The sequence below is a fragment of the Tauraco erythrolophus genome, chromosome 7 (genome assembly GCF_009769465.1).
Source record: "Tauraco erythrolophus isolate bTauEry1 chromosome 7, bTauEry1.pri, whole genome shotgun sequence".
Taxonomy (NCBI): Eukaryota; Metazoa; Chordata; class Aves; order Musophagiformes; family Musophagidae; genus Tauraco; species Tauraco erythrolophus.
This window is the reverse complement of record NC_141471.1, coordinates 41115428-41141718: the sequence shown is the minus strand read 5'-3', so window position 1 is coordinate 41141718 and position 26291 is coordinate 41115428. Positions and strand designations below refer to the sequence as shown.

Sequence of the window (26291 nt, the reverse complement as noted above, 5' to 3'; positions counted from 1 at the left end):
TTTCTTCTATCCATTATCTTTTTTCCTTAATTCTACAGTAACTTTTCTAAACATCGTGCCTTATTTTCCCCTGCCTGTGTTGTTTATAATAACTTGTCACATGTATTTTTTTCTCTGCCTCTAGTGCGCACTGTTTTAAAACAAAAACACAAACATGAAGATAAACTATTGAAACTATCAACATGTTTTCAGGGAGAACAAGTTAGAGTTACAGAATTTCAGAAGTGAATGGAACATATCATCACTAGAAGAGATAACAGATAAAGGGATTTTTTTAATTAAGAAGTTCTCCATATAAAATATATTTAGGAAATCCAAATAGTTACTAACAAAGAATTACTCAGGATTCATTTTCACCAAATAAAATGAAAATTACCTTCTATGATAAATCAATAACAGTAGCAAACAATTAAGTTGCATTTTTAACCAGTATTTGAGCAGAATGCTTCTTTCTAAATGCTACTTTTTGCATTTTGATATATGTATCATCTGGCAATAACACAAATGTTCACACAGATTATTGCTCAAAGCACTGCTAGTCAACAGTATGATCTTCAGAAGCAGGATATATATAATCTTTTTCCTTAATTTGATTTACTAATAGTGTATATTCTGACCTAGAATCCCAACAGATTGAAAATAACAATTATAATCATGGTCTACATTTACAACTAATAATGCCTAGGAATTTTTGTTTATGGGTATTAAACTTCCATTTTGCCTCCTTACTACATCTGTGTGTAGGTGTCGCAAAGGTGGGAATAATTTTTACAAATTTTTGTTGCATACGTTTATCAATGTTTCAAAAGGTTACCTTGCAAGTTATGCATGCTCATTCATGTCACAGCCATGCATTATTTATGAAATGTCTGTATAATGATAGATTATTTATACTCTGATATTTATGGCACATCCTGATCTGAAAGCCTGTATGAAATTGTCCAAGAAACAGCAGCAAAAACTATGATTAACGTGAAAGTGTATTATTATAAATGGATGGCAAACAAGGTTTATAGTATTAAGTGTTTAAAAAATAAATATGTATTTTTCCCCTACTGCCTTTCAAATAGAAATCTGACTTTAAGGTTCAACATTCAGAGTTTAATACTTATTTTTCTGGCTGCACATGGGCGTAGGAGCTTTTGAAATATTTCTGTGTGAACAATAAGCTATTGCTGATCTGTAGTGTCTTATGGATACTTATGCTTCCTCAGAGGGTTTAAAGGTTAAGATTTCTTTAAATGTGAACTTCTGAAATTTATCTCCATGAAAATAGTATAGTATAGTATTTCCAGTGCCACCATTCACATGATTTATACACAGACACTTAAAGAATGAGTTTAGACAAACTTATACAGCTCAAAAACAAGGGAAGGGCCTAAGCCTCAACCCATGATATGCTGGGAGTCAGCAGGATTGAGTATGCTTCTGTATCAGCAAGTAACCAATTACGTTCTTCCTATGCAAGAACAGTGGATTTAGTAACAGAACAGCAGCTGGACTGACAGGCAGCTGTGCAAGTGAAAAGCATATGGCTCAAGGCAGCATTTGTAATCCTGCTCTTCACTGCCCATGTACATCCAGCCTCCATGCAAAAGTGAAAAAGGTATCATACACATAGAAGGATACACTAAATAGTATGAAACAGGTGTAAAAAAAGAAAATATTTTCAGAAGTCAAGGAAAGGAAAAAAAAAAAGAAAAATTGGTATTCTAGGGACAGGTATTCTAATAGGTCCATCATAGTAGGATTTCTCTACATTGAGCTTCTGAAGGACTAGCACATATGCATTTTCAGCTTAAGCCTTGACAGTCTTTGGCAAATAAAAGGCTCTGGTCTTCCACCTATTTATTCCATTGATATATACCATCTATTGGAGTGAGGAGCATTCACACAAATAAAGATGGTAGCTGGCTATATGAGATAGAAAGAAAGAAAACATGAGTCCTGCAGCTTTCTAAGTTCAATGAAGTAGCTAGAAGGAAAAAAAAAAAAAGAATCCCTCACAGCGACAAGATGGTTTGTTTCTCTTTATGATGTTTTACAAAATTACTTTAGATTCAGGAAGAACAGATAAATCCAATTGGAAAAAATGTACAAGCAGACAATAAAGGAGTATGATGCACAAAATGGTAAGGGGTAACAGTAACACCATGGATAAAATTTGAAAACATGATAATAAACCTTTTTCTACAACCTGGTTCTATTTCAACTGATTTGGCAACGATAACTGGAGAACATGTAGCTACAGTAGAAATCATAAAGCTTCTCAAAATACAACTGACATTATAACTGATAAACTCAAAATTTCCATTTAGCTGATGTTACATAAACAATATTAGATCTTCATCATTGCTCTGTAGATGACACAGCAACAGCACAGCACAGCTTCACAGTCAGTACTATTTCAGAAGTCACTGGGACTTAGCACAACCTCACTGCTCTGCTGAATAGGGATGGAATTTGAGGCCTATCAACAATTTTCTAATATTATGTTGGGGACATCAGCCACTCACTCCAAGAGAGAGCTTGGAAAGCTTAGGTTTAACCACAGTAAAAGGGACCTTTTTTTCTTATTTTCCATGAGTTTTGACAGTTTAATTTAAATCTTTGTTTGAAAAATATTCATTCATAGCAGTGACCAAAAGCTAAAAAATTTGTCTAATTTCTCTTCTATTTAAATAATAGCAGTGCTAATGGATTTGAGAAAGAAACAATTTCTTAATAAGAAGGAATAATAGCTAAAATTTTGCAGGGCATTGTACATCTTCAAAATACTTTACAAGCATTAAATATTCTTCAGAGCCCCCTTGTGCAAGTTGGGTGTACATGATGTCTCACTTCAAGAAGAGAAGAAAATTGAATTAGGGAATTTTGTTTATTCCTCAGTCTTATAACAATAACTGCCCCAAGAGCCCGAATGAAGGTATAACTTAGATTGTTCAACCTCCTAGCTTTCTACTCAAACCTAGAACTACTAGATATCTGAATTTACCCTAAGATTTGTCTTTTTATGCCACCCAGTCATCTTACCTGGGAAGAATTTCAGTATTTCCCATATTTGTCTGCAATACATATCCTATGGACTTACTTCTGAAGCAGCAGATGTTTAGCAGGACTATGGGACATCCAGAAATCATGAACAAAGCCTTTACTGATGGATAGACCATTAATACAACATATGGATTACCACCTTCAGAAAACACAGTTTCCTATGCATATTACTCTAGTCTTGCTGGACTTGATATGCTGCTACGGGATATCATAGGCAGTCATGCTAATGCCTCCTGGCATTCAAGGCCCAGTGAGCACCTTCTGTATCAGACCTCCATGGCTGCTCTCTCTCCCTTGCGGATTGTATGAACACGGCAGGTCACCTTGGTTGGTGCAACATGTCCAGAGCATGTGAAACACACTACAGGCACCATACAGTGCTCACACATAAAGGTTTTGTCTAAATTAAAGGACGTATAGGACACCTATTCAGATCACACCTCAGTCTTTAATGCAAACTCATTAACAAGTTTAAGTAAGTTAGTTTGAACTAAAGTAATAACAATGTTACAAAACACAGACATCAAATACTTCCTATGAACATACTGGCCACGTATTTTCACAATATGAAATAAAACACCTGCACTGCAAGCAACATCAAGAGAGATGAGGATGACATTTCCATGGAAAATACAGCTGGGAATGATCTTAACTGTGCAGCTACATTTGCAGCTCTTTTACCTTTTCAAAGGCTAGGCTTGCAAGTTCCTGAGCAACAGTGATGGAGAGCACACAGTGACAAGCAGGTGGTATTTCGACCCTGACAGGGCTCACTCTGAAAAGGCACACACTCTGGTGGGTGCTCAGTGCTCCTTTGGCTTTTCTGGGAAAAGAGGTTTCTTTCCTGATTAATACTATGTGGAGCATTGTTACAAGGAGTGCTCTGTTCCATTGTAATCTCCCAATGGCCTGCAGGATTACAAACTAACACAAGGTAAACAGTAAACCACAACCCACTCCTGATTTCCTTGTAACTTATGGTGTGCAGCTTCCTGTGTTCACCTCTGTCTATGTCTATTCTATTTAACTGTCTTTGCATTGAAAGACAAGTGTAATACTGGGGGTTTAATTTTGAAATTAGATTCATTAAGAACTGAATCAAGATCGGGTCAGCGTGACCCTGTGAAATACTGTCCTCAGTTTGAATTTGGCCAACAGCTTTCCATACTTCGCTCTGCAGATGTAAACTTCTGGTGACGATAAATCAGTAGAATTAAGTTAAAATATCAATACTAACTTGGTTTGTCTGAAACAGCATGTTAGCTTTGAACTGTTTTCAAATTGTATTACTGCAGCAGTCAGAACTCACTGTAACATTTTTATATAGATAGATAGATTCACTTTTTTTAAGCTGATCACTGGACGATATTCTTCAGTGACTTAATTCCACAACTACCCTCCTGTATGGCCATATATTCACAGGAAGAAAAGATCCCTTATGTCTCCTTTTGTCCCATCAAACTTCAGGCATTTAATCCTTACTTGCCAGCTCTTATCACTGGAGAGAAGGACACTTTTCAGATGGCAAAAACACCATCTGGATCTGCCTGTCCCTTTCCCATGTCTGGCAATCCATTTAGGAAGCGCATTCATAATGAAGACATGAAAATTTTGATCCTCCAGAAGTTTTAAATTTTAATTTAAATTTTAATTTAAAACTGACATCATTCTTTAGATTTATCTGTAAATTACAGGTGAATATCACCAGTATGAAGTCACTTGTAAAAAATAATTCACGACAAGTTATAAATTGCATGCTGACTCATCAGAGATGGATGATTATGTATAAAGTAATTTCGTATCTCTGTTTTGAGAACTGTCAGGAGGGCTTGTTCCTTAGTACTCAATTCCCACATGTGGAAGTATAAATAGAGGACAAGCCAACCAAACTCTCCTACTTTTACTCCCTGTCAATAAAGCTCTGGCATTCTATAGTCATTGATTTTGAAGGAAAAGTTGGAACCCACATCCCTATAAAATCAACAAATATTTTTGCAATGCTGATGTCCATGGCATACATGCGTGATATAACTACATAGCTTCTCCTATTAGTGGAAAAAACTATTTTAAAATATTAACGGTATACAAGGCAGTTCAGCGTACATGGAAACTACTTTGACAGCATTTTTAACTTTGCATAGAACAACAGACACTGTAGTAAGTACCTGATGTTCTGACACTGCATGACAGATTATGTTGCTATTTTAGGAAGAAATTGTTTTCATGGGGATAACTCACCAATGCCTGTATGATTGATTAGAAGTACCTTGCAACATGCAATTCATTGGTCATCAGATAAGTATTTATTTTAGGATTTAACAAAAATACAAGCAGGAACTGGACTATGATCCCCATCACTAAACCAGGTACGTTCATACTCAAGTATATTTGTAGGTAAAAAGAAAACACTATTTAGCAATACTAAAGGCATTAAATAACTGAATATAAGTCCAATTGTGGTTTAAGTATCAGAAAATACATTATGCTACCTACATCACACATACCTAGAAAAGTCCTCCTCATACACAGATGAGTTAAATTTACGGATACAAATTAGACTTCTCTCTCAAGTGCCACAGCTATCCCCAGCTGCTTCATTTTGTGCGCTAATATACGATTTAGCTGAAACTGTGTAAAAATTAATGTCGCTAGATAACTCCTTTAAGTGTCATTTATTTCTAAAGTGTTTCAAGCAAATAAATTATTCCAGTTAGCTTAGGCAGTAATTTCTATTGATGAAATTAGCTCCAGTTCCATCTGTTTCAGGCAGATGCATGGAAAAATCGCAAGACAAAAATCAAAGTAGTTTTGCTTTTGACCACTCTATCTTGCTCTCTGCTTTGGTCCTCTTAAGAGAAAGAGGTATAAGTCTGATGGTGTTATACAAGATCCGACCATAAAAGCAGAAAAAAGGTAACTCTCAAACATAATTGGACCTACTATTTCCAAATGTGAGACATTTGAGAGGAGCTATTAAGAGATTCTTATCATAAGTTTGATGCAGACTGTATAACTATCCTTCATAACTGTCTTAGACCTTTAATTAAAGTGCATCCAAGAAGCACTAAAGATTAGGAATGCAAGATGCCCTCTGCAGTTAAAAGAGAGAAAAGCACTTTCCCCTACTCCATTCTGTAAATAACCTAAACCACTTCAGGAAAAAAAAAAAATAGTGTCAAATTCACCATACCTTTCAGACCTTCTTTCATCAGAAAAGTGAATCAACTGAATCACTCAAAGTCCACTCCCAAATATCTAATTGACACAAAGCCCGTCTTCAGTCCTTCCACTCTCGCTTGTGAGAGGGGCACTGACTGAGAAAGCCGTTCGCTAAAAGGAAGGAAGACAGTTCTAAGAAAAAGATCCTATCTAAAATAGCAAGAAGCACAAGTAGAATATGTGACTTCTCTTGCCAGCATTTCAACTGATTCATTTTTTCCCCTCACAGCAACAAATTCAGAACTACTCTATCAAGCGTTTCTTCTAGGATACTGAAGCCAAACGTATCTGAAGTTGGAAAGCATCGATGCAGAGTCAGTTAAGCGTCTGTTTCACAGTGTTATAAAGGGTGGTACTTAAACTCCTGTGGATTGCTCACGCTTGCTGAATCTCTCAAGAAAGTTTTAATCTGTTGCTGCTTTTTGTAATAAAGCAAACAGAACATAAGTGAATGTGTTCCCCATGTGTGTCTGATTCCCTCCCATCTTTTCCCTTCCCAACACTAAATCTCCTGCCTGTTTTCAGCAATATTTAACAGGGGAGAAGAGGTCTGAAGGGTGTTGAGATGCTATAAACTTCATAAAACACCCAGGAGAGAAATTATTCATGCTCTGTTTTCACAAAGCTTCAGTGTCAGCTTGACTTTATAAATTTTCTGAAACACAATATAGGAGCTCAACTGCAAGAGGAAACAAGGCTCCATTGATTCTTGATACTTCAGCAAATTTTAAATGTTAGAATTTCAGCACTTTGTGAAATTACGCAACAAAAAATATTAATTAAAAAGAAAGAGGATTATACGAAGAAACTTTCTAGATGCCCCTTTGATTTAATACCATGAATACTGCTTATTAGAAGTGATCAGTTCAGGGCTAGAGTCTAAAGATTCACATTTCTCACCACTGAGTTTGTATTCCAATTATGGAGAAGAACTCGGGCTAGCACTGTAGTTCAAGAGACATCTATGAAACCTATGTATTACTTATGGAAATATAAAGTCTCATTATTTAAGCAGTTAGCCTGGTGAACAAGTAAGCAACTGAATCTCCCCACACTTCGAGGACAGCATTCTCACACTTCGGAAAAGGAATTTTTCAACTGATCCAAGCTAAGTCAAGAACTGTCTTGGGAGAAAGGCAAGTTGGGCTGCTGGTGCCTACTCTGAGTGGAAGGAACTGCAGAAAACACTGCTTTGGAGAAACAAATTAAGTTAGTGCATATGGCTACACTACTAGGAGGTTCTGGTCTTGATGATTTAGAAAACAGGAAGACAGACCATGACACTTCAGAGTACTCATAGTAGTTATATTTCTGTTTTCAGTGAACTGAAAACAGCTTCAGCTGTGCCTCAGGAAATGGAGTCAATATCAGGAAAAACCACTATTGTCTCCTCATGTGCTCCTGATGCTTCATAAAGCACATTAGAACAGAATACAGTAATTATTGCCACATTTTTTATTGATGTGAAGCTTATTTGGGTATTTTTCTTTTGATTTGGGGTTTTCTTTTTAAACATTTATGTTACTTTCTTTTTCTTTTTGGACTGGAAGTTGCATTATTAGAAGAATTTTTTGAAAAGTAGAAAGTACGTTTTTATAGGAACATTAACATTTTTTTCTCTTGGACATTTCATATAACATTTACATGAGAAGTTTTTGTCTTGCTGACTGAGCATAAATGTTGTGAAAGACATGTGTTGCAAGTAAAGAGAGAATTCCTCTTTGTAGACATGCTGTTTCATCATAGCGTAGGTGGTTACAAATCCCTTGCCATGGACAGTCCTCTCCATTTCTTCAAAGCCTGTGATTGAGAACATTACAAGACTAGAAAGAAAGAGATGTTTTCTGTTTCTAATGCAGAATGAGTTTCCATGACCTAGACTACCTAGTTCTGTGCTTTGTTCCTTCAGGTTTGTCACCAGTATAGTTTTAGCAGAGTTTAACATTTTCTACTAGCCTGGTCTCGTTAGGAATCTTTTTCTAAGAGTAATTTTGGAAATACAGGGTAAGGATGGAAACATACTTCTTCCGTACAATAATCCATTCACATAAAGTAACTATACTACAGAAAGAATTAAGCGTGTGAAATACATCCCCTTCACAGCAAGAATGGGATAGGTATGGCACAAGGATGGCTTTTTGTTGTGGAATTCTCTTAATTGTAGCTCTGGCAGTAGTTTGCAATTGTGGAAATAAGATACATCCTTCATTCTTCTAACTTCTCTATTTCTTTTCTGCTACAATTATCAAGTCCTTTACCACTATACTTGAGCAACTGAACCAGATACTACTGGGTATCTCGATTTAGATATTACTAGAGATCCTGAAATGATTTTGATTGCCATGACCTTTCTTGAGTAACAAAATACAAAAGGCTTCTGAAAATTACTCTTTAAGCTTAAAACCTGATAAATTCACAGAATTGATCCAAAATTTCAAATACTTAAAAATCGAAGATAAACATTTTGGTTCAGAACCACAGGAGGTTTTTTGTTTTGTTTTCCATAATAACACCATGTGCTTGACTATAAGCGCGAGTACAAAGTCATTCAGGAAGCATTGGGAATTTAACAGCAATAACGAATATATCCCTTACTGTGGAGTAGCAGTACTGGCACAAAGGAACAGAATATCTATGGATACAATTTTTTTTATTTTTGGGAATTATTTTACCTTCTTGATAATACAGAGAACTGCTCTTGGCTCCTGCCTCATAATCCCAGCACATGGGCCTGAATATCACACAGCGCAGTACTTCAGACCCTTTCCTGGCAGGTGCCCACATTGAATATGTAGCTGCCAGCCCTGATATTTGATTTGCTAATCACGTACTAATCTGGCACATGTGTTCCTGGAACAACAGAGGCATTGGTGATTCCTTGCAGCAGAACTGCATGCCATGAACCAAGTTTCCCACTTGTCATTCTCATCCCAAGAGATATTACATGTCACGTGGCCCTTAACGGCATTGTCTCATAGACAAAGAAGATACTGGTGAGGTCTGTCAGACAGTAAAGACGCAGGTTTTTTTCAGACCCAAGCCATCAGAACGCTCACCAGTGTTTTACTGCCACAAGCTTTGCTTGCCAAGCCTGAAAAGCTATCAGGAAGCACCTGCTTTCAAGAGCAGACTATTCTATTATTATATTTCGTTTATTGTGCCATTCACAAACTCTCCCTGGAAGCCACGAATTAACCATGATAAATGAACACCGAAACGTTCAAGTGCTATGCAAACTGCTACAATACTCTGAGTATTAAAACATATGAAACAAAATCACTGTGCTCTGCACAGCAATATGTTGAAGTTTAATAGCTGGAAAACCAGCAACTATCAAACTAAGAAACACCATTAAAAAGACTCTTTCTGATTAACTCTGCTTTAGAAAAATATTTTAATTAGAATAATTACTATGTACATTTTAATTAAATATGAGTAGTCAACGTTATGTACTTTTGAGCATCAAAAAGGTTAGGAGAAAATACTTTCATGCTATAAATATAAAAAAAAGTTTCTTTTCCTTCATTTTCACTCATCTTAGAAAGTCAGCGCAACATGGGACAGAATGTGTAAAGGTGGCAGATAATGTCTCATAACCTCTAATTTTACCCCTGGAAGTATTTTTTCTTCGATGATGGTACATATAAAATGACACGTCAACCACATCAGGCTAGAGAAAAAAACTGGTGTAACTCCCCCAATTAGTTCTAACCTCTTCGCTTTACTTGTAATTATTTCGTCCATCTCCCAAAACTCCGCTTATTAAGACCTATCCATCACTGTCTGGGTCATAGAGTATTTCTGTTGTTGGGCTTTCTGGCCTTTTTGTCTTTCTTCCTTTCAGTGGGAAGATCCTGCCTACAAAGAATTCATAAAAGGGAAATGTGTTTTAAAAAGCCAAATGAGGGTAAAAGGTGAAGGAATTACTATAGCTCCAAATTATTTATTTTCTTCATTAGGTGGCTAATAATTCCCTGCACTTGGTCTCCGGCTTTCCTGAAAGAGACACTCCTTGTGTTATTCACTTGCACTTGTGAGACTGTCAGTTGGACAGTGTACCTACGCTTTGCACCTTACTTAATGATGCATACAGTGGCTGTTTTTCTTTCCCTCCTCTGACTGTTGTTTGCACTGGAGGAAATTTTTTTCCTTGTCTCATGATTTCTGTGAGTGGTCATACCTATTTATATAAAGTTCTTACTTTAGTAATTTGTTATATTTTAGATAAGATTGATACCACATCAGGTTATGATTATTTATGTTAAAAAAAAACTTACAAAAGACAGTAGAAATTAGTAATGTTAAAAATATTTACCACAAAAGACACAAACCGAAGGCCAATAGCTGCCCTGAGAGTTCAAGCAACCATTCCCAGAAGACTCTCTTCAGCAGAAAGATGAATACATGAACAACAAAAGCATGCTTTATTCTGTAATTAAAACAGGTTATCACCTGTGTATATGTGTCTGTATTTGTAAATATACCTGAAGTACAAAGGGTTGAAAAGTCCAGATAGACAATTGCTTTTCTGAAGACACTGCTGGGGTTGAGAGGAAGCTCATTTCTGATATATAGTTCTTTTCTTTAGTTAGGACAAAACTGGGAAAAAAAAAAAAGAGCAATTAAGGTAGCTCTGACTGGGGACCAGGAACAAAGTCTCTGTGCGCATCTCCAAGAGTTACTGCTCCCACTCTCGGCTTCGTTTATTAGCACTGAGTTGCAACTGGAACCAGAACGCTGAGTCCCCATCTGGATCCTGCTCGTAGCAGTATGAAAAAAGCTCAACAGCTGTCTGTTTTATTTGTATAGGAATTACGACTAATCAGTTTAAATGTCTGCAATAATTTCCACCTGTCCGTCCTGACTCTTGCTGATGACTGCCTCTGCTGCAGGGATCGATCGGCTGCTTGGGGAAACAGCACTGATTTGCTGTAATTCACAGCCCCACGAGCAGAGTTAAGCTGGGGATGTTCACTGCCAGGATTGGGATGCAATCTGCAGCTGCTCAGCAGCTGTTTGGTTAGATCCCATCCACCCCGACAGCAGGAGTGGGAACTTCTGGGAGAGGGGCAGGACAGATGGCAAACATAAGAACCACAGCAGAGTTTCAGACATACTATAAGCAAGTTTATGAAAAATAAGATCATGTGTCATCCAGTCATCCACCCGTAAAAAAAAAAACAACAAACAACAACAACAAAAAAACCAGGTCCTTATTCCCTTTATAAAAAGTCGTTTATAAAGGTCGTCCTTTATAAAAATGTAAAATAAAATAAAAACAAATGCCAAGTTGCCATAGTCAATTCTTACTGCGCTTTTTCATCAGGTCAGCTACCTAACTTTTAGTTGCTTCCTTCCCCCCATATCCACCAGCTAGAAGTTACAATAAGATGAAATGAAGACTTTAATTCACTGGTTTTAATGGCTAAAAATTCACGAAGAAGATAATGAAGACATGTTGGCCTCTGAATCCCAAGACTGCCGGATGGCTTTCCACCCAGTGCTAGGTAGGACCAAAGGTAATTTGTTCTTTGAGAAGAGAGAAAACAGTGCTTTTAATCCTCTCCTGACCATACTCATTCACGGTAACATTTCCCTGGTCATATTCTGCACCAAAGTGAAGCTTCCCACAGCGCTACTGCCATTTAGTTCATTCCAAAGCACTACCTGCTGCTCACTCAGCAATCCCATCAGTCAATCACTGCTTCTTCACAGCTGCTCCCTCCTTTTCTCTTTCTTGGCTAAAGACAGCTCATACACTTTACCACGTGAGACTACCCCTTCCCTCTGAAAATCATTTACCACTCCAGTTCATACTGTAAATAAAACTTTAAAAATCAATTTTGTATTTAAGGTCACTTTTAATCTATTTTTCGTAAGGTTTTTAACACCTCTTAAAGGAGAACAGCCTGCTTTCTCAGAACACGTCAGTTATGGCTACGGGCTGCAGATAAGAAAATGAGTTAATAATTGTCTGTAATTGCTAATGAATTCAAAGACAATAATCACAGATTCAAAGAGGCAAAAATGATAAGCTCTTACAGGGGTACCAAAGCTACTGAAATTAGTTGGGTGCAAACCTGCACCCTCCCAGAAGAAAATCTGAAAGTAGGCTTTAACCAGCACAACTTATCACACCTGTAAGTATGAAAAGAATGGATCTTCCGTCTTTTATCTCATACTGCACTGCAGTGAGTTCACATAACCAATGTGTGGTCACCAAGCCTACCACCCTTCTCCTTAGAGAAGGACGCAATGTAGTAAACGATGTAAGAGCCATCCATTGTCTGCCTAGTTCCAGGCAAGAATTTGTTGGTAACAGATGCATGGAGCATATTGTGCTCTAACCACTCTCAGATGGATATTCTGAGGCGGCACCAGCAGAGCCACTCTTCTGATGAATTCTAAATATCTCATATAAATCTACTTTAACAAAAAAAAAATAAGTTTAGGTAAATATTTATGCAAAAATGCTAAGAGATAATAGAGGTTCAGGATGTCGAATGCATCCTGCTTTCTGTTTTCAATGCAGAAGCAGCTCTTGAGCACGACTAAGTATCTCGGCCACATTGTATCGTAGCATAGCTCCATTTAAACCAGGATCATTAAAGCCACAATATAGTTTAAAATCACAAACACTAATTTACAGTAAGACTTTAAATAGCCCCAAAATATAATGTCTGACTGCACTATTCTCTCAATTTTTTCCTTCCGTACTGCTCAATTACTGCATCACTGGAACAGTCACAACCTATAGCACTATATATATGTATATCTATCTCTGAAAAAATCAGTGATCTTGTTAACTTTGCTTATTCTTGGCAAATATGTAGCTCAACCTCTTCCATTAATATTTATTAACCATACTTTTCTACATTGAAATTTTAGTTACTGAAATCCTTACACATGGTTCTATAACTGCAGGTATCACGAGGTGCATGCTTTTTCCCACTGTTCTTGAAGTGGAAAAGTCTGAACTCCTAGCTTCAAGTTTTTTCAAATCAATAAACAAACAATCCAGTTTAGTAAATGCAATGACTGTCTTATCTCACAAACGTAATCCATATATTCTAAAGAATGACATAGATTAAAATATTGCTTATTTTCATTTGGATTATTAAAATAATCAACTAATTGCTAAGATACTGCGATTATTATTGATTTGTTGAAGTTCTTTTGCCCATCAATGAAGGTTTTTGATCTTCCCCAAAGAAGTTTGTTTTTCCTACAGAAATATTTTCCTCTAAAACAATATAATATTCCCATTATGTTTTCTTATCATCGTTAATTCCAAAATATTAGAGAAGCCACAATGTATGCAAAAAACATACTCTTTTCATCACAGCAGATATCTGACATTTAGAAAAAAAAAAAAAAGTGATTCGTCTTAGGACAGTTTCATCATTCTGAAAAATCAAATAAATGACAAAACGACCACCAGCTTAGAGTTCTCTTTCCTACATTTGGAATAAGATGTCCAGTCACATATCCTAACAAGCTGTTGAGGAAGGTGAAAGGCAAAAAGAAAAGGGCACCAAAAAAAAGAGCTGTAGTAATGAGTTTCAGGTCCATGCTGCCCAGATGAATCTTTCTGTATTGCTATAGGTTCGAACTGAAGGAAAAGCAAAATAACCTTGGCAACTTTCAGCCCTTAAAAGTCCTAAGAGCTAGATTCCTAGCAGTCATAAGTATTTCTCTAGAGAAAAAGTGAATTCATTGCTGGCATGTTGGAAGCCATTTTCTCTTCAAAAGGGAACAATTACAGCTTTGTATAACAATATCTCAAAACTGCCTACATCCCCCAAAGGTAACACATAAAAATGCTGACATTTAATTCCTTTACTGTAAACAAGATTTCTTGCATTATTCTTTATGATAAAATTAAAAAGTAATGATAGATTAAATGTCTTTATTAAAGAAAATTCAAGTTAAATTGTGTCACAGTTGTTTTTCTTCCATTTCTTCTTTTGACACAAGAAAAATCTAACCCAGACTCAATGCATGGATGTATTTACATTTTTATTACTGATCTATTTAAAAAAAAAGAAATAATTTTGAGACAACAAATTTTCTTTTTTTTCTATTTGTTTGAGCTATGAATAATCTTCTCCATTAAAATTTGTTAATTTATTTTCATTTGTCAAATATTGTGAATTCTAAAGGAGATAATTTCCTGATATTTAATGTTTTCTTCTTAAGAGTATAAAAATTCATATTTCCTGATACATACATGTAAGTTTTTTGCATTTCTATTTTGTGCTTAGTACTAAGGAAAAGCTTTCGTACTTAGCACATGAATATTTTTTGAATGTCTTTACTAGAAGATACAGGAAAAGCTAAGGTACTATTTGGAAAGGTCATTTACAGTCTTGGGCCAGAATCCTTATTCATTTACCTAAATAAGATTCTGATAGAATTTCAATGAGCTCAGCAGGATACATCTACAGTCACTCTAAGAGACCTACGTGAGTTGAAAAAATGTTAAAAGCTGCCACAGGCATTTGCAAAAGTCTATAACATCAAGTTGTACCTGAACGCTTTTGTTCTCACTGAAGTTAAAACTTTGATTATAATAGGACTAAATTTCATACCAACTTCACTGAAAGTAGAGTCAGGCCAAAAATTTCTAAAATTGGGGGTTATTTTTTTTCATTTTGATGAAAAATCTTGGCTTTGCATGTTGCCAGTTACCAGTACAAAATTCTGTGAAAAACTTGGATGGCAATGGCAGATGTTTTACTTGTATTTTCAGTACTTTTCCTAAATTCTCAAAGAAGGATAAACTCAGCGATAGAATGTTACCTCCTTCATTCCACTTGAGAGGGAACGTTTTGGAAGTCTTTTAGGACAGTTCCCTTGGCTATCCTCATTACTGCTTATTTTCCTTCTTTACACAGAATAAGCGTGTTCCTACCAGAGTTCATTGATCTTCATAAAGAAGCGGTGCTACTTTAAGGATAAAATACAGCAGAATTCTGAATGCTTTTTATATAATCTGATGAAAAACATCAGTGGAATATAATTAAACTGTCCGTGAACTCTCAAAAATATGTTCTGCTGAAAAGTGTCTCTTGAAGACCAGGGACAACTGACTCAACCTAAGTTTCTCTCAGGGGATAAGAAAGCTCTAGACCTAGTCTTAAGTAGCCACTGTAAATAGAATAGACGGCTCGTAAGGAGGGTAAAAAACCCAACCCAACCAACCAACAAAAAAACAACAACAAATAAACTATCCTTCCTTGAAAAGAGGCAAATCATTGCAATATCATAAGATAGTGGACCACATTTCTTAAAAAAAACAAGCCCTGCATCTAAGACCAACAGGGAAGACGAGGTGTTTCTGCATAACATTGTTGTATTCAGCTGTCCTTGGACTGATTGACAGCCCAGCATTAAGCCTTAGGGATGCTCAGGAGACATTTAATGTGAAGTTTAATGTTCAATATGCTAGTATTTTAAGAACAACACCTGTTTCAAAGCTTTTGAATACTATTATCAGTCTCAGAAAACAGAAGGAGCAAGAAGCACTTGGCAAAAGAATCTCCGAAAGAAGACTTTTCTCACTGTTGAGGAAGTCTCTCTCTCATCTGCAGTATGAGAATGCTTTGTTTCTTTCTTTCTTTCTCTCCCCCCTTTCTTTTTTCTTTCTTTTGCATTTATTTATTTTTAGATTGAGTGGGCAGGAAACAACATTACTTTGGGAGCAGGTTGCTCCTTAATCGCGCTTTTCTTCCAGTCACTTTAGCACAAGGTAAGGTAATATAGTTTGTGAACACACGGTACTGTAGCAATTGCCTGTGTTCACCTTTTCCAGGCTGCAGCTGATGTAATACTTGCAACATTTCCTTCAGAAATATGTTACATCAGAATACTACTAACAGTAGTTAACACCCTGTAAACCCATACTTTTCCTGATTTGTTTTAATACATTCATGCAGATATACTTGCTTACACTTCTGTATGTGCTTGAGGCAGGGTTTTTGTTGTGTTTCTATTGTTCTCTGCCTCTGAACAATACTCTGAGCACATTTACTTTGAATCCAAAAAGACTGGGAATGTGTATAAAACTTCTATATGCATAAACAAAACAAAAATAGGATAAAATAGAAACTGAACATATAAATGCAATAATAACAATAAGATAAATCTATTTTCAGAGCAAACCTATTTGCTTACTGAAATTTTATCAGAGAAGGAAATAATACTATACATTTGGAGAAAAAAAGTGAGATTTACAGAACTTCTCTAGTGGGAATCCTGATAATCATCTAAGATTTAGAAACCCTCTAAAGAGTTTCTTCTGTAATCCATTGACAAAGTATACATTTATTCAAATATATGTCACTTAAAACATACAGGTTTGTTTTGATCACTGCATTGAGTATCAGGTTTCTTAGGCTCACGTTGAAAATTCTATCCAGAAACAACAGTGAACATAATATTCCTATGTTATTCAGAAGAAAAATAATCCCGTATTTAATGACTGTCTTCCACTCTTAAGTTTCAAATGCTTATCTTGAATTAAAATATAGAGTTTATTTCTGAAATAACGGTGTGGGCTACTAGTCTAACTTTACATTTATGACCATTAACCTGGAATCTTAGACTTAAAAGTGGTGTGCTTAAAGAATTAATAGCCTTCTGAATGGACATGCTGCAGGATTGTGATTCTAACTTCTTTCTGTCTAGTGAAAAACAAGAGAACATGACCTGACAATTCAAATACATCAGTATTTTCTCTATCAATAACACACTCTTAATAAAACATACACTAATAATTAATTTTAATTATTTTACAGAATAATCCAGTGGCTAGATAGTGAAAATGGCACTTGCACACTTTTTTTTTCCTTGAACCAGATCTTCAACCAGAACTCAAGAATTAGTCAGGAAATGTAGTCTTAAGATGCCTCTGAACTCCTCTAATTCTGTGTCTTTCAGGCCCAACTTCAACTCAAGTTAGAATCAGAAGTTGCTATAGCTGCTGAAAGCAAAGATCATCCAAATAAAATGACCTTAGATTATGAGGTTCTACACCCCCAACACTTGTGCTGAAAGAAGAGGAAAAGATTGTTCAAGTAGCTGCTTAATCTAGCCTCTTGGTTACTTTTTCAGCAACAGAACCACAGTGAGCTGCAACACAGGCCATGTCTCACAGAGACAAGTACAGAAAGGAAAGCATTTGTTCTCTTTGTGCTCTGAGCTGAGAACAAAAAAGATTTTTTTCTTTTGTTGACAGTATACTTTCGCAGTGACAAATACATGATTCATTCAAAACAACACAGTATTTACTATTTATTATTATTCAAGGATGTAAGCAAAAGGGTAAAACAAGTGTGCGTAACAGAAGGCCAACTATATATGTATCTTTGTGAATTTTCCTCTGGCCAACTCACTTCATCTCCATTAGAAAGAACTAGACCACCTTCACTGCACCTCCACTCCTTTGGAGGGAGAGTTTGACAGGCCACCAGCTTTTCCACTGTCACTGCTTGGAAACCTCTTTAACGCTGATCAATGCTTATCGCAGTTTGATTCTTTCATCCTTCTTTGGTCACAGGCTTTTATCTTTGGAAGGTGGGTCATTCTGATCCTGCAGTCTGATCAATACCATCCTCCCCTGGAAAGCTCAGCCATTGTTTCCCTACACCTGACACTTGCAATTCCTTGAGCCCATTTTGGGGAGAATTGCTGAGTAGCATCAGTAGCCAAGAAGTGTTTTACTGCTTTTGAAGTTCTTGTGATAAATATGTGACATGGTTTAACTCCAGCTGAAACTAAGCACCATGGAGCCACTCACTTGCTTGCTCCCCCGATGGGATGGGGAGAATTGGAAAAAAAAATCTCATAGGTTGAGATAAAGAGAGTTGAATAGGACAGAGGGAGAAGGAGAATAATAATAATACAAATAATAATAAAAGAATATACGAAACAAGTGATACACGACATAATTGCTCACCACCCTCTGATGGGGGCCCAGCCCATTCCTGAGCAGCAATTGCACCACCCCTGACCAACTATTCCAGTTTATATATTGAGCATGATGTTGTATGGTATGGAATATCCCATTGGTCAGTATGGGCCAGCTGTCCTGGCTATACTCACTCCCATCTTCTTGTGCACCCAGCAGAGCATGGAAAGCGAAAAGATCTTGACTGCTTACCAACAACTGAAAACATTAGTGTAGTATCAGTATCATTCTCATACTAAATCCAAAATCATAGCACCATACCAGCTACTAAGAAGAAAACTAGCTCTATCTCAGCAGAAACCAGGACACTGCGCTGTGATTAAACAGCACATTGACTACTCTGGAGAGAATGGGATTCAATCTGAATGAGACACAGAATTTGACAACAAAGTTGCAGAAAATGTTAGTGTGTTGGCTCAATCTGGCAGACCTTACCAGTTTATGAGACAGAAAAGCAAATGATGGGGGTGGCCAGGGAGGAATGCAAGCCATCTGCCCCTGCAACCAGGGAAGATCACAGTATGCAAAGGCTTTCAGTTCTGTACCAACTGCTGATTATTTGAAAGAGACAACCTGGTTCTACCCATGATGGTAATGGAAGCACGCTGGCACCAAATTTGATATGCTTAAATCTGTGTGTTTTCACTAGGCACCTTTCAATCATCCCTCAGGGATAACTAAAGCAACTGGGAAAATAAGTCCAAGCAATTGGTAAGGACAAAAAAAAAAAAAAAAAAAAAAAAAAAAATTGCTGCTAGATACAAAGTTCTGTTTGTTAATAATTGAGCAAGTTTTTAATTGGAAAACAAAACTGAATGTAGAAGTTCTACGAATAGGGAATTAGCAAATTATCACCATTGACAGCGAGCAAAAAGACATTGACTCAGCTTGATCTTCAGATTAGACTAATCATACAAGATTGTTAATAAGGATGTGGAAGTACACATTTAATCTGTAAACTGATCATAAATGTGAGACATGAGATAATTATAGAACTTCAGATGTCATTTTATAGTATAACCATACACAAAACTGTCGTACTTTTTAAAACACAGATTAATGAGACCGTTTGCTGAATCTCTTTTCACTTTGTTCTCTGAGAAAGTATTGCAAATTTGCAGGAACAACCACCTCTGGTGTGGATTTATCTATCTGAATAAATAAATAGTACATACAGAACTTGTATTTAAATATATATGTATGTGAGAAAGCAATAGAACGTAATTTTCTACCACGCAACCATTTCTGAGTGCTTCTCCTAATCTAAATAGGGATGAGAAGCAAAAAATTACAAATTTTCCATTCAAAAGCTTGAAGTGAAATAACTCACTTCAGGCACTTAGTTTCACGATATTTGGGAGGTTTAATTATAGGCTTATATTTGAAACATTTTTACACTTGAAAATAATATTTTGTCTTGAAAACCTGAAAAAAAAGCCATCAAAAACAAAACAAAACCACAAAAACCTAAACCACAACCTACTAATTTGAAAACATATATGTTTGTTTCTTGAATGAGCAACAATAACCACATAAACACATTGCTAACAAAGGGGGCAAAAAGCATTTGGATGACCTGGTGCTTATTTATTACAGTGAGAAAACAGACATCTGAGAAAGCATTGATTTAAACTACAATGTCAGGACCACAAAAGACAGTTCAGAGTTGCAAGAAGGTGAAGGTATAATAGCTCATAGGCAGATTCAAGAGCTCTGACATGGAAATCCAGATAGGCAAACCTTTAATGCTGCTCTTCCACGTATGCAACACAGGTAATGGGAACTTTGCAAAAGGAGATCTCTGGGATCTCCTGCACAGCTGACATTCGCTCCAATATTAATCTCATTCTCTTTATTTAGCACATATTCACTGGTTTGCTATGTAAAGAATGTATATGCGTAACATACGTACAACAATACAGAATATCTACTGTGAAAATTCTGAGCAGCTGAAGTATCTGTCAAGTAGTTATCTGTGCTTTTTAGAGATACACAATTTTTTATAATGTGATTTATAACTGCCAATTAAAGATAAATCATTGACACAGTAAAATTAAAAGACTTCTATGAATGAATTTTTGAAGAGTTCTGTGCAAAGCAAAGCATATTTTCTAATAGTGTCTGGAATCCTGTCTTGCACTGCTGCCCAGAATTAGAATTATCCCTCTTCTGGATTAAAGATGCATTGGTGGATTAGTCTATCACTGATGACAACATAATATATCCTTCCCAGAGGCTTAAAATGAAAGGAGGTCTGTTAACTACAGACTATGTTAAAACAACCACCAAAAAAAGCACCTTTTGACATGAAATGGTATTTTAACATTTAACTATCATCATGTATGAGGTCAAAGTCGTTTACGAAACACAGCATCAGGTTCAGTGCCATGTCAGTTCTATTCCTTTCACAGAGTGTATCACCCACAAAACTAGTAAGACATGGAAACGATCCCTGCAAGGATTAGTCATCAGCATTACTTCTAGCTTTAGCCACCTGAACCACCTCAGTAATGCCACCCGGACAATTTAAAAGAACACAAAATTTGCTTTAATGTTTCTACTTGATGCTCAGATATTTACACACATTTTGCAAAAGTGCATTTCTTTATTTAAAAAAAAAAAATTGTCGTTTCATTAATACTTTTGTATTTAAATCTAGCATTTTTAAAGCATTTAAAAAAAATAAAAATATGTTGTATCAAAGCCACAAGGGAGACAAGCTATGACTGAAGATTTTAAATTAAGCTGTGATGTGCATTGGTATATATATAAATTTGTTTCAGAAAAGCATTAATTTGACTCATCATTTTACACTGACACTCTAGAATAGATGTTACATTATTCTGTAAATTAAGAGACATACTACCAGTGTTCCATAGAACAGTATCATCCTCCCAAAGTTCTGCTAGTGTTACTAGATGTAAGACTATGTAGCTTATAAAAAGTCTTCCCTTGTGAACTTCTGGGAATATTTCACATGCTGATAATCATACAGTGACAACTTTTAGATTAGGCCTGTTTAAGCCAAATTCTGAAACACTAACTAAAAAGAAAAAATTCACTGCCTCTAACAAAATATAACGTGTTTTATTTTCTTGAGGTACTTAAATACCTAACTACATTCTTTTTCCAATTACATCCCAGGAAAAAGTAGATGAGTTGTTAGCATTATAGATTTCAAAGTAACCCAATTGGGTCTGTTTCTTCTTGTTTAAGAAAAGATCGACCCAAGTGACTTCATGAATGTTAGCAGGATTATTGCTTTTAAAAAGGCAGCTACATTTGGCTGTAGAATTCAACTAAGTGATAAACTTTCTACCACACTTCTCTGTTGGTGTCACTGAGAACACAAGGATTAGACATTTTTCTGGTGTGTATTTAATAAAAGACCTGCACGTCATCACTAATGTTGCCTGCTAAATTGGATCTTTGAAGAACGATACAGAACTTGTGAAATGTTTGTGTATACAGCTCACAGGCTGTGTGCTCCATCCTTTGAAAAGAAGCCGTTGTAAGAGGGGAGGGCTCTGGGCATAAAGCAAGGAAGAATTGTTTTTCTGGCAAATGACAGTATCAGCAACAAAACTCCTATTAGAGCTGCAGGCTTCTATATGCAGTAAATAATACCCACATACTTTATAGAAATAAAAGGGTGGAGGATGGGGGAAAAGGACTTCGAGTTCTGTAGCTGAAAGAATTCAAAGGTACGTCTAAGTGGTCTCAAGAGGGACTGCCTTGTAATGAAGTATCAATTACATACAGCCCTGAAACACAATTAGCTATGTATCCTCAGACTGGCAGAGCAGTTATAATACAGTTCTGTGCTTCTCTGCAATTGATCTCAGTGACTATCTCATTTCCTTGACATTTTACAACTTATTGATACAGTAATCACAGTTCAGTTGCCTTAATCACACACTAACTGAACCATTGAGAAAATGCCAATAGATAGATAATCAAGAAGACATCAAACCCCTCAGATTGCAACGTTTTTCAGCCAAGAAACAGCTGAGAGTGACTCAATTCTGAGTTTGTTTTTCCTCCACTTTGACCGTTTGGATTTTTTTTTTTTTTAAGTGAATTAAAGGGAAGGGAGTTAATTTTGGCCCAAACCTGCTCTCACCCACCTCCTCTTATTTTAATACTCGTGACCCCCAACCCCCATGAGAGAAGAAACAAAACTCAAGATACCAGCGACTCCTAACCCACAGCCGTATGGGAGCAAGCCAACTTCCCGCACGGGAGCCAGCTCCGCGCCTTAAGGCAGTGCCTTGCCAGGGGAGCTGCCGAGCGGGGTCCCGGGCGGCGGGGAGCGCCGGGAAGCCCCTCCGGGACACCCCGCCGGGACGCGGCGGGGGGCGGGCGCCGTCCGTGGTGCTGCAGCCGGACGCCGCCGCCAGCGCCGCGCCGCCTCTGGAGGGCCCTTCCTTGCTCCCTCCCTGCCTCCCCCAGCATCCTGCAACAGCTGCTGCCGCTGCTGAGCCCGATTTACGGGAATTCAGCTCTTAGGGAGATTTAATAGCGGGGCTGGGGGTAATAAAAGAAAAAACAATTTAAGAATCTCCGAACCTCCTGCCGAAGCCCTGCCCAGGCTCTGAAGCCTGCCTTATCCCTCGCAGTCTCTCGGCTGCCAGGGGCGGAGGGCGGGAGGGGAAGCCCCAGCCCAGCGCACAACTTTCCTGCGGAGATCCTGGCTCCACGGGCAGCCCGGCTCGCCCTGGCCCCGGCCCTCCCCGAGCCCCCGCGCAGAGGGTCGGGAGGAGAGGGTGCTCAGCGCCCTCCTCACTCGCCAAGCTGCGGAGAAGCCAGGCAGGAGAGCGGGAGAGGCTGGGAGCTCCCTCGCCTTCTCCTGCCTCATTGCCGGCTTCTGGTACCAAGGAAACCCGCGGAGGGGAGGGAAGAGGCGGCTCCCATCGGAGCCGTGCATCCCCTTCTCCGGGCGCCCGGAGCCGACGCCCGCTGCCCCAGCAGCGCCAGACTCACGTGTGCCGTCAAACCGGGTGGCGATGGTGTCGAGGAAGGTGTTCTGGGGTGCCAGTAATCCCTTCATAACCGGCATTTTTCCAGCGCGGTGCGAGGTTCCCCATCAAAGTTTGCCTACGAGGGTGGTTCGAGAAGAAAGTGAAGAGGGCGCCCGGGGAAGGGCAGGGAGGAGGCGGAGGGAGGGAGGGAGGGAAAGATGGGGAGGAGGATGGGGATGCCGCCGCGCCGCCTCCGGCGCCGGGGGGCCCCTGCTCGTCAGACCCGGCACGGCTGAGCGCTCCCGCCCCCGCCGCTGGCTGCCGGGCGGGGCGGCCGCGGAGCGCCGCGCACAGGTGCGGAGCCACCGCCCAGAGGCCAGCAGCGCCCGCTCCCCCTCCTCCTGCCTTCCGCCAAGGGGAAGGGCGGGGGACCCCGGCAGAAAGCGGCCGGGAGACCGGGAAGAGCCGCTCTTCCCTACCTGCGGCTGGAGCAGCTCAGGAACCAGCGGCCGCCCTGGGGCCGCCTCCGCCTCCCGGCTCAGCCTGACCCCTCCAGCTCTCAGCTGTGGCGCACAGGTTGTTCCCTGGGCTTGAAGCATATTGGCTCCCATGCACCCCGTTTTCGTGTTTTGCGGGATAAAGCTTGAGACCTTACTTGGCTGAAAGGAGAAACACTATTGACATGAATATAGCAAGTGCCCCTGTACGACATTCATTGGAAAGCGAAACTAGAGCATGGAGAATGCTCCATCAGATGTGCGGTCTCACGAGTTATTTGCGTGTTGAGGCTATTTTGTTTGTTTATTTACTTAAGGGATAGGCATTTTCAAGTTCGTTGTGAATATTTCCTACATAATTTTTTAGAAATTCCTCCCTGAAAAATTCCCAGAAAAGATAATTATTTTTTTTTCCAACCAAAGAGAGAATCGAGACTTAAATCCTAGCCCGAGAGGTCTAATGCATAAATTAAAAAAAAAACAACAACAACAAAAAAAACAAAACCACCAAAAAAAACACAACGATAAAAATAAAGAAGCAAGCACACAAGCGCTCCCACATTGGGATGAGTGACTTGCTAATGTTGGTACCATGGCTCTTTAAATGCTGCTAGATAATGCCCCAAAGTACAGTCATTTAACTTACTTCTCCATGTTCTTTCAGGACTAAAAGACACTGGAGAAAAGAAGTGAGTGTACACTCCCTAATCTACAAAAGCACTGTGCATTATGGAGGGATGCCTGTTGGTCTCTCGCTATTTTACAGTACTGCTATTTTTATTTCTTGCTATTCCCATTTATTTGTGCTTCTCCCTTTCTCCAGACGGATAGAGGACTTTAATTCCCACTTTTTAGGATAAGCAGCACAGAGAGAGGCTCCAGGAGGACAAAAAGAGTCTGTCTTTACAACAGATAGTTAAAAGGAAAAAACCCAAAACCAAGATCTCAGAAAATGCTGATGCATAGGTTTGGTAGCACAACATAAAGTCTACCCATGGTAACCTCACCTTGGCTCTGAAGAACACAACAGTATTTTACTGAGATCATGAATCTGTCTAATTCTCCTTGTACTGGAAGCCTGTACAAAATAGTTGATATAGAGCTGCCAGCTCAGTTTTCAGAAGCAGCAATGTGAAAAGGGAGACCACCTTACAGTCACTATGACTTGGAAGTCTCCAAGATCTCACAGTACTATCAGTTTCTTAGTTAGCTGATAAGCTTCAAATTCATGACAGGCTTTTACCTTCATCAAGAATCACTAGTCTCGGCCTTAAAGTGTACAATTTTTAATACCGAATGCCAGCAATTGTTAATTTTCTTTTTCTGAATTATTCTCAATCTTCCAGTTCGATACAAGCAGAGCCTCAAAATTAATTTTCCTGATAGCTTTCCATTTAATTTCACTGGCAGGTATCACACTCGTAGCTAGGTTTGATGTTATAGCACATGCCTACTGGTGAAACAAAATCCTGTTCCGACACTTGCAAAATCCAAAAGTGCATGATCAGATTTTCACTTCTGTCAAAGCGCTCAGGAACAGAGGTTATTTAAGGTAAACCTGAACCTTTTAAATCTGCCAAGGGACTTGCATATATTGTGGTCTGTGTGCTGTGGTCATGTTTCAGCCTGTGATCTTTTCCATGACCTGCTCCAAACACCATCTAAGTCCGAATACAGTCAGTGAAGGAGAAAGGAATGTATTCTCGATCCTACCAGAGGCAGTCAGGAGAGAGTAACCTGTGTATACATTTAAATATAGAAATGTATTTCTCAATTTTGACTCACCAAAAATCATCACAAAAGGGGAAAAAATACTACAATTTTCCAGGGGAGTCAAATTGCCATCTAATAACTCTGCCAGCCCTCAAGTGGCTAATACTGTACCTCCTAACACACAACACAAAGTCTGAGCTGTAAACATCATGATGTTTTGAGGGCTCTGTGACATAACAGCTTCAGTAAGTTTAGGGTTTTCTTAAAAGTCAATGGAAATTTCATTACTACCATGAGACATCAAATGTTTAAATAAAGCCTTAGAATGTAACTTGGGAAAAAACACACCAAACCTCAAACGATTATAGAAAAACACACCCCAAAAAGGATGGATAGCTGCCAGAGCAGGTGTGGCATGTTTCATGTTGATAATGGTGAGCATAAATTACAGTTATTGAAACACATGCACTACTGGCCAAGAGAATGTGATAGCAACGGCAGCGAAAGCTCTACCAAAAATGAAAACCTGGTGATGCACAAGACAGAGAGACAATACCAAATTCTTTAAAAGTATAACAGGCTGAAGGTCTCTTCAACTGTGAGAACTTCAGGACAGAGGAAGTTTGTTGTGTTTTACAAATACTCGCAGTCATGGCATACTGTTGCAAATTGGTTATGACAATAGCTACCTACTATGAGCAATGAGTAACGATTAAGCTTTAAAAAAAAATTATGTTTGTGTTCCACATAACCACAAAATAACCACCCACATTTTTCTGAAGTAGAACTAATGAAACATTTTACAATGATACACAAAACAAAAAGCCTGAAACTACCTAAGAAGACAAACTGAAGTGTAGCATCCTATTTTGCACT

At 38.2% G+C, this 26291-nt stretch overlaps 1 protein-coding gene across 2 annotated transcripts in view; it reads right to left on the bottom strand.

The window, feature by feature from the left end:
* The window catches only part of KCNH8 (potassium voltage-gated channel subfamily H member 8), a 200447-nt gene extending 177144 nt beyond the window's left edge, over nt 1–23303 (bottom strand). For both annotated transcript variants that reach the window (XM_086614330.1, XM_086614332.1), the window contains exon 1: nt 23228–23303. In XM_086614330.1, the coding sequence (XP_086470456.1) occupies nt 23228–23303 (76 nt within the window). The remainder of the gene's footprint in view (nt 1–23227) is intronic.
* Nucleotides 23304–26291: the final 2988 nt, after the last annotated feature.